This window comes from Nicotiana attenuata, chromosome 3, assembly GCF_001879085.1.
Source record: "Nicotiana attenuata strain UT chromosome 3, NIATTr2, whole genome shotgun sequence".
NCBI lineage: Eukaryota > Viridiplantae > Streptophyta > Magnoliopsida > Solanales > Solanaceae > Nicotiana > Nicotiana attenuata.
Window position 1 is genome coordinate 35,123,677 of NC_031991.1, and position 9,857 is coordinate 35,133,533.

At 35.8% G+C, this 9,857-nt stretch overlaps 2 protein-coding genes across 2 annotated transcripts; one reads left to right on the forward strand and one right to left on the reverse strand.

The window, feature by feature from the left end:
• LOC109223524 (rust resistance kinase Lr10-like) lies at positions 4,839 to 7,212 on the reverse strand. The gene is made up of 2 exons (XM_019387881.1): positions 6,322 to 7,212; positions 4,839 to 6,152 (listed from the first exon to the last, which is right to left on the reverse strand). Exons 1-2 carry the CDS (start codon positions 7,073 to 7,075, stop codon positions 4,999 to 5,001), a joined length of 1,908 nt encoding a protein of 635 aa, XP_019243426.1. The 5' UTR covers positions 7,076 to 7,212; the 3' UTR covers positions 4,839 to 4,998.
• LOC109223525 (LEAF RUST 10 DISEASE-RESISTANCE LOCUS RECEPTOR-LIKE PROTEIN KINASE-like 2.1) lies at positions 7,535 to 9,048 on the forward strand. The gene is made up of 3 exons (XM_019387882.1): positions 7,535 to 8,453; positions 8,555 to 8,587; positions 8,685 to 9,048. The coding sequence occupies exons 1-3, from the start codon at positions 7,670 to 7,672 to the stop codon at positions 8,795 to 8,797; spliced, it is 930 nt and encodes a 309-aa protein (XP_019243427.1). The 5' UTR covers positions 7,535 to 7,669; the 3' UTR covers positions 8,798 to 9,048.

Here is a 9,857-nt window from a genome sequence, read left to right on the forward strand (position 1 = left end):
AAAAATCACATGCTCACAGGGGCTATAATTCAATAGTTTGGTACATTATTTGCCTTGCATTTTACATGCTTTAATGATAAATTACACTTTATTTGCGCGTAATGGAGTCTATTTTATGTGTAGGTGAATTGGAGATGAAAGTAGAGCAAAAGGGATACTTAAACGTTGAAAGTGTGCTCGAGAACAGTGAAAAGGAGAGACCTGGCGAGGCCAGGCAAAGGCTAGCTTAACCAGGCTTTAGCCTGGCGAGGCCAGCCAAAGGCCAGGCAGAAGCTGGCGTCAGGCTGGCGCTACAAGGCATAGGCCAGGCTGAGGCTGGTGCTGCAAGACAAAGGCCGGGCTGAGGCTGGCGTTAGGCTGGCGACGCCAGGCCTGGGGCCAGGTCAAGTCCGAGTTTTGAAGACTTAATTCGTTTCCCGGCTTGACTAGGATTTGACCTACACTTTTAGGTCTTGTCCTAAACATATAAATAGACCTAAAAATGCCACTTGAAAAGAGTTTTGCGACGGGAGGCAAGGACATCACGTGGACAACTTTTGGAGGAGAAAATCATAGAGTTCTTCATCCCTTTTTTCTTTTCTTTATAATTTGTTTATAAAAAATAGTTGGAAAGTTGTTATATGAACATGAGTGGCTAAAAACTCTACGTTCTAGGGTTGTGGTTGACATGATTATTAACGTTTATTAATTACATCTTCGTTAATTCGAATTATCATCTTGTGGTTGTTTCTCTAATTCTGTGCATAATTGCTTAATTGTCTGGCCAGCAGTTGAGTTCTATTTACTATCTATGCTATGCTTAAGAAATCCGTGTTTAGATTAGAGTAGAATTAGAGAGAGCTTGTTTCTGAACCCGTGGCTCGGGGGAAGATTTCGCGGTTAGGATAGGAATATACCTAACAGTCTTGCTTAATTGAATACCGTATTATATTCGTTCATGATAGACCCAACACCATAAGAATATAGGATTGATATATTGTGCGCAAGCGAGTAGTATTATGGGCACATGCTATTCATATAAACAATCCGGTTAATTAGCAATCATAGATAATCTGGATTAACGAGTGTGATTATTGAACTTAATAGGATTGATAAACCAACCACAACCCTAGAATTTCCATCTCCTCTGAAGTAAAATCTCGTCATACAAAATCGCACTCTTGATAATTTAGTTGTTATTTGTTTAGTTTCCGCAATAGTAGATTAATAGAAAAATATCACTTTTAAATATCTTGGACAATTAATTGATTTTAGTTTACTTAGTTAACGAACAATCTAAGTCTCTGTGGGTTCTACATCCGACTTTCGAGTCAGTTTATTACTTGAGGACCACGTATACTTGCGTGTGTGTTTGGTCCCAACATCATCACACTAATTTATCTACATTTCTGTATATAGTAGCAGAATAAAAGAAATAAAGAAAGAAGCTTGAACCTTTCCTGTTATGCAATTCCGTAATCTCGAAATATTTACCATACAACAGGCGTGTTTTGATATTTTAATACTAGTGAAAGAGAGTTTTATCTTTTTACCTGCTTATTCATGTATTAAAAACTATAGTATTGATTATGCCATGATTTGCTTGCATTAGTTATACATAGTTAGAAAAATACTACTAAGTATTAAATAAGGGATTAATAATATCAAAACTGATAGTGTATATATATATATATTATTTTTTTTAATACATCCTACCAAATGACCGTGAAAGAGATGGAAATACAGGACATTGAAACTTTTTAGTGTTGCAAAGACCATGTTAAAACTCCCAACAACTTTATTGTAGGGTTGTACATACTGAACCGGAAAACCGCACCAAACCGAAAAGTCAAACCAAACCGATTAAAAAATCCGACTAGGTTTGGTTTGATTTGGTTTGGTATTGAGTAAAAAAACCTGAACCAAACCGACATATAAATATATAATGTATATATATATATATATATATATATATATATATATATATNTTCTCTTATGGGTTATAATATTTAATAGAATATAAAGTGCTCCATATTTATTAACCTCAAATAATGGGTTGTATGATCACTTTCTTATCAAATGTTACTGAAATGCGTCAATCATTGTTCTTCCATATTCATATGTCAAGATCTATTAAATTCTTATATATTTTTCGGATTTGAAGTGGTTATTATTATTATTATTATTTATGTATCATACTGATTTTTATGTTTAATTACTAAATTCGGTTAACCTTGAAAGTATATATCAACGAAAAATTATTGTCAGACGATTAAAAAATAACTATCATGTTTTACTAAGAAAATTCTTTCATAAGAATATTTTAATAGATAATATGTTTTTAATTTTTTAAATTTACTAAACATATATTTACATATAAAAAATTTAACAACGTAAGATTCAAATAATATTTAAGTAACAAAAAATTCGAAAAAATCCGAAAAAACCCAAAAACCCCGAACCAATCCAAACCGATATAGTTGGTTTGGTTTGGTTTGATAAAAATCAAACCAACCCGTACACCCCTACTTTACTCTATTTCAAGTTCTAATCTTTAGGTGTCAATCTTTACGACAAATGAGATCTCCATCTGAAAGCAGGTCAAAGATGTGGTCAATTTTCTTTCTTTCTGATGTTGTTTTTACTTATTTTTGTCTGCTCTGTGTTTTAGTCCGAAGTTTCACTATACAGAAATTTCTTTTAAGATGTAGCATCTCTATTTTGCTGAAATTCTATATTTGTGATAGTGCAGGTCGCCTCTCCCACAATGGTGGTAAGTGTTTCGATACTGGAGTAGTAGACTGCAATAACTTTATTACAGAGTAAGCATTTTGTTGAAAGGAAAACTTTAAAATCAATAAGTCTTTAATTGTGCTTTCCTTTCATTACGCCACACAGCTGCAAACCTTTATCCTAAGAAAAAGAATGTGGTTCTCCTATTAATGTCTTCCATTTATCTTTGTAAAACTATGCAGCCTGTCACTGCGCTTTCTCTTTGGATTGGTTTTCCTGATTGCATTAGTTGTGCATAAATGGAGAAGACGACACTTATCTATGTACCAATCAATTGAAGACTTCCTGCAAATCCAGAGCAACCTTGTGCCAATTAAGTACTCCTATTCTGAGACTAAGAAGATGACTAATAAATTCAAGGAAAAACTAGGCGAAGGAGCCTATGGAACTGTCTTTAAAGGAAAGCTCCGTAGTGGTCCTTTTGTTGCAGTGAAGATGATGCACAAATCTATGACTAGTGGGCAAAAAATTTATCAGTGAAGTTTCCACAATTGGAAGGATTCACCGTGTTAATGTTGTGCAGCTCATTGGATTCTGTGTTGAGGGCTCGAAACGTGTTTTGGTATATGAGTTCATGCCTAATGGTTCCTTGGACAAGTACATATTACAGCAAGAAGGAACTATTTCCTTGAGTTACAAACAAATGTTCGATATATCTCTTGGAGTGGCCCGCGGGGTAGAATACCTACATCGGGGCTGTGACATGCAGATCTTACATTTTGATATTAAGCCACATAACATTCTTCTTGACGAAAATTCAGCCCCAAAATATCTGATTTTGGGCTTGCCAAGTTGTATCCAACAGATGATAGTATAGTGAGTCTAACTGCAGCAAGAGGGACAATGAGTTACATGGCTCCTGAGTTGTTTTACAAAAATATTGGAGGAATCTCATACAAAGCTGATGTATACAGTTATGGCATGTTGTTGATGGAAATGGCAGGCAGAAGAAAGAACATGAACCCATTTGCCGACCACTTAAGCCAGACTTACTTGCCTACGTGGGTTTACGACCAATTCAATTCAGGAAATGATATAGAGATACAGGATAACACCAATGAAGAAAGGAGGATGGTAAAGAAGATGATGATTGTGGCATTGTGGTGCATACAGATGAAGCCTGCTGATCGTCCTGCAATGAACAAAGTTGTTGAAATGCTTGAAGGAGATGATGAACTCCTACAGATGCCCCCAAGACCTTTTATAGCTCCCAGCGAGATTAATGCTGGAGATGGTACTGAGACAATAAGAATATCCAGTGACATTCTAGGTTGTTAAGGTTAACTCACCATGTTGTGCAAACCATGGTAAGAAAACCTTAAGGAGAATTCCTGAATGCAAACTTATAGATGAAGGGCTACCATTAAATGCTTCCTGTTCAGTTTGCTGCAAATCCTCAGGCCCAAGCCATTATAATGTAAACTTCACCTTTTAATCGACAGCATGACTACACGAGATGAACCTTAGTTTAGTAAATTGAAGTTGGCCTCGTAATAATGAGGTGCTCACTGCGGGTTGTTGGCTTTTATTTTAAGTCATACTTATATTCTTGAGGAAAGCAAGACAGAAATATCCATAAACTTCTTTTTTGCCAAAATCTTAGATAGGCCCTTAAACTTGGCACCTTTTGTAAAATAAACATATAAACTTATAGAGTAACGAGATAGACACTTAAACTCGTCCAAAGTACTGATCTTATGTTTCTTTGTTTTCCTTAAGTTTCAATCCTTTTTTCTATGTTTTTGGATATTAATCTTATATTGCTTTGTGAATAGGCTGGATGCAAGTATTTTATGTGGTACGATGAGCAAATGCCTGACCAAGCTCGGAGGGTTATTTGGTGTTTAAAAATTACACTTTGGACGAGTTTAAGTGTCTATCTGGTCACCCTATAAGTTTAATGTTTATTTTACAAAAGGTGCCAAGTTTAAGGGCCTATCTAAGATTTTGGCCTTCTTTTTTTCATTGTTTTTGGTGTATGGGCTTGTCTTAATTCCTTCCCAACCTCAACCTTCTTCTAGAAACACGCAAGTCTTGCACGCTGTTTTGTGTAGTAAATTCGCTGGTTGAGAAACTCAGCTATTTAAATTATACTCGGTACAATTTACAACAACCGAATTGATATGGATATATACCAAAGAAGTACTAGCTAGTAGCATTTACATCAGTCTTATTTTGTTCTTTGTTTCTTTCTTTATGGAGAGAAATGTTATACCTCAGATTTACTCAATTCGAACTTGCACCAGATTCAAAACTGCTTCCAAGCTCACTGCTCAAATGGCTTCCCTCTGCAGTTGTCCTCATGTTTGACGAATTCATTGAGCCGAAAGGATTAGGTGGCATGACCGGAATGCCTTCTCCTTCTAGCATTTGAATCACAACTTTCATTGATGGCCTATCCGCTGGATACCACTGAATGCACCAAAGTCCTACAATTGCTAGTTTCTTGATTATGCTGCTGTCATCTTCATTGTCAATTTGGATTTCTATTTCTTCTCCTTTCTCCAGTTGTTTGTACATCCACTCGGGGTAGTAAATCTGACTACTGCTGTTCTCCTCATTTGCAGCATCAAATTTCTTCCTTCCACCAATCATATCAAGCAACAGCATGCCAAAACTATAAATATCTGCTTTGTATGACACATTTCCATAGTTCCTAGAGAACACTTCAGGTGCAATATAGCCAATCGTGCCTCGAGCAGCAGTCATTGACACAGCACTTTGGTCCTTAGAGCACAACTTTGCCAGACCAAAATCCGCAACTTTTGGATTGAAATCTTGGTCTAGCAAGATATTATGAGGCTTAATATCAAAATGTACAATTCTTTGATTGCACCCTTGATGTAAATACTCGATACCTTTGGCGATTCCTACAGCTATTTGTTGCATCTTTTCCCAACCTAGTGATGGCCCTCTTTCATTCCCCGATGATATGATCTTCTGAAGCGTGTCATTTTGTAAATATTCGTACACAAGAGCGCGTCTATATCCATCAGCACAATATCCAACTAAGCGCACAACATTCACATGGTGAATTCTACCTATGCTTCCCACTTCATTAATGAAGTCTTCGCCCTCGCCCTTGAAATTGTTAAGGACCTTAATTGCAACAAGAATTTCATTGGTTAGCTTCCCTTTGTATACTTTTCCATAGCCTCCTTGACCTAGTTTATACTTGAATTGCTCTGTTATCTTCTTAATATCTGCATAACTGTATCTTGTAGGTCTGAGAGCTTTATAATCCTCTAAAAATCTCTCAATCCTTTTCTGATCCTCTTTCTTTATTTTCAATTTGACAATTTTGTACACTAGTAAAATGATTAACGCAAAGGCAAACACACTACCTAGTACACTTGCGACAATAACTTTCTTTGACGGCCCTGTAAAATAAAGATGATAGCATTATTAGCTTGTAGTAATTGTTATTTAGGAAATGATATCAATCTTGATTTATTAAATAACTCTCTTTGATTGCCCTATAAACTTCGTAATTGTAAAAGGTGTACCAATTTATAGCCTGAAAAGGGAAAGCCAATTCTAAAGATATACCTTTGCTAGGATCTTCTGGAATGTCAACGCATTCGGTTTCACTGCCTGAACCGTTGGATTTCAACTTGCAGTACTTTCCATCAGCTTCACAGTTTCTACAAAATGGTTTGGACCAATGCAAATAAATCTGGGTGCGACTATATTCTGGTCGCCCAAAAAATACCTCGTTTGGAACATCTGAAATATTGTACATCTTTGTACAAGAAGATGGAAACTGAGTGATACTATTGTAAGATCGAAAGGCAAGGACGTCATAATGAGGACTGCTAAGGCAATTGATCCGATCAGAAGACGTTGAGTACTTCTTGTTCGAGGAACAATTGAATAAAGTGAAGCCACCATATGAGTTCTGATCAAAACTAAACAGCGAAGCAGATGAGTTTATGTTTGAAATCTGCCTGGGAAGACACGAAGCATTGAGTTCTGATAATCTTATTGTCTGTGACTTGTAATCAATTTCCTGAACAGAAACATTGGCTGATATTGGAATGTCAATGTTCTTGATAGATGCCTGCAATGGAAGCTGGAGCATGAATTGAGTAACGTTGTCTTTGGTACAAGATAATTCGAAACCAGGGTAGCCACAATTGGTTGGCTGACGATTTTTAAGGCGAAAAGGGAACCGAATTACTGGACCGAAATCGCCACATTTTGTTGGCAAGCATTGATCTTGAATTGTTACTACTTGCCCAAGAGCTACTCCCGAGAATATTAGATGCAGAAACAAGTGAATTAGGATTTTGGTCATTCTCATTTCTCTGCTTCTTGGGAAGAGAAGCAACAGTCTCCAACAATGGTTGCTGAGCTGCAAAATAGCTTAGTTGCCAATTGAGAATCAATCTTGTAAGAGTGGTCCCTTTGCAATAAAAACTGATTGTGCTTTAAAATCAACACGCAACATGTATTTAACAAGTTGCTGAGTTGTTGAATCTTTCAATATCTTTGACTATCAAATATGGCGACTAAAATATCAATTCTGCTAATTTATCTTGGAAATGTCATAATCCCACTCTATCATATTAAAAGCAACCTTAGTGGATACGACCAGGGCAATACATTCCTTGACATAATCAATGATTAATCCACTTATTTTTTTCAAATCATTCCACTTAATTATGACAAATAATTAATCCAAGGACGAGGTCATATATGTCACGTCCAGTCAAACCTCCTCATCTTTTGACAACCATTTGCCCCAGGTCTAAAATTTAATTGGACACGCTGGACAGAATGGTCATATCGTTTATCAAAGAACCAAGAAAACTTGATCAGTATATAAAACCACATCAAGAAAAAAGAATATCCACAGAACTATCTTTTTATTTCCACTGTATATTCAATTGAAAACATGTTGACAAGAGGGCTGATTTCCGTTTGTGTTTTTCTACTTGTGATATTCATAACCAGTTCTAAAGCGCAGGATATTTCTCAATGTATCGCTTCTTCCTGCGGCGATATTTCAGAAATAAAATTTCCCTTCCGATTGAGGACTGATCCGGAGCATTGTGGTAGACACGGATATGAGCTCGATTGCCAGAACAATCAAACCGTGTTCAATTACAAGTCCAGAATTTTCTACGTACAGGAAATTAACTACACAAGCTACTCAATAAGGCTACTTGATCCCGGCCTAAAAGATCAGAAAGAAAATTGCACAGTTTTCCCAAATCACAGGGCAAGTTATGATGCCATGACTAGCCAAATCTTTGAATGGGTTCGTGTTAACAATGATATCAACTATGTCAACTGTCTAGCTCCTATCAACTCGTCACAGTATATTCCTACAAGATTTTGTAGCAAAAATACAACGAGTTTTAGCTACCTTGTCATAAGAGAAGTATTGCAAGCTTCGGATTTGGCTGGCGGCTGCAGAGTTGAAACTGTTGCATGGTCCTCTGCTCCAGGCATTTCATCAAACAAGACGTCTACGTTATCAAGCACACATCAAGGCCTGGCGTATGGGTTTGAGCTCTCTTGGAAGCGTAATATGTTATGTAGAAATTGCGACCGGAGTCGTGGTGGCGAGTGCACTATTGAAGAAAACAGCGACAGAGCTACTTGTCGTTATTGGTGCAAAGAAGACATTCACGTTTCGAAACTTACGTTCCGATGCAAAGTCCAGTACTATTCTGGTAATTTATAAAGTTTCACTATACCCAACCTGCCTTGTTCTTTTGTTGGAAAATTTTACTAACTCGATTTTTCTTTGTTTTCTTCTTTCTGACATTTGCAGTTTTTGTATTGTTCTTCGGCGGTATAGGAATAGGTAAGGCTCTACAATTAAGATCCAATCCAACAAATTGTTTTTCAAATAAAACTGCAGATTTTTCTAACTAGGGCTGTTATTTTCTGAAATTGTGCAGGTGGAGTTTTGGCGCTAAGATTTCTACTGGGAATTCCGATCTTGATTGCAGCAGTGGTGTGGCAGTGCAAAAGACGGAATTTGCATACATCCTCCAATGAACAGAACTGTTAAGATTTTTGCCAGTCAAGTTATTGTAACAGAATTTTGTGTATTTTGTTCAAAAAATCTAGGGCAAGGTCAACCTGTGCTGGCGATTAATTGCTAGAATTTTTCTTTCCAGTACCTGTATTATATTTGATATTCTTACCTACTTGATTGTGTATATTTTTTTCTTAAAGTTTTATAAATTTCCTAATTCTTGTAAGTAATTGAACGGATATTTGTGCTTTCTGTCTGTCAAAAATAGAACATGTCATTCGTTAGTTTGTGGATCAAAAGCAACACTCCTTCGTCTCATTTTTTTTTTTGGGTAACACCATTGATCAACTAAATGATTACACCTAGAGAGCACTTTATATCATAATCAAACTGATTACGAATATTAAGCCTCTAAACAAGTAAACTATATTCATTCAAATTATTTGTGGTGATTTCTAAAAATAGTTGTCTTAAATTATTTATCATATTAGAAGTTTAAAACAAAATAAATTATACTTTTCCTATTTTACCTTTAATAGTAATTGTTCTTGAAAGTAGAGATAGCGCATAAATAGAGTAAATACTCAATGAAGAGAGTTCATATCTTAAGATATAAATAAGGGTAAAATAGTCCAATACCCCTACTAATTAATGTTTCTTAGGGGACGTATAAAAGAGAAATACGGTAGATATTTTGAAACGGATAAAATAATTTCTTTGAAGTCTACTTTAAATTTTGCGAACAATATATTGTTTTTTTTTTTTTTTTGTCATCTCCAAAAAGATTTTCGATATTTAGCATTGATTTTTCAAACTAGAGAACGAGGTTATATCCAATCAAAGTTTCCAACTAGTTAACTTGCTCGCGCTCGCGCGATCATATAAACTCATTCCAAGTACAATATAATACCGAAAGTTAAAAAAGTAATACGAACATTAGGAAAGATATATACACATAAAAATAATTTTAAAATAAATAATAAAATACAAAGAAAGTTATTTTAGCGCTCATTATATGAAGAGAAAAATATGTAATGTTAGCACTCCAATTGGCTTTTATGATGAGGCTCCCATGCTGGACTTAAGTCTCAAT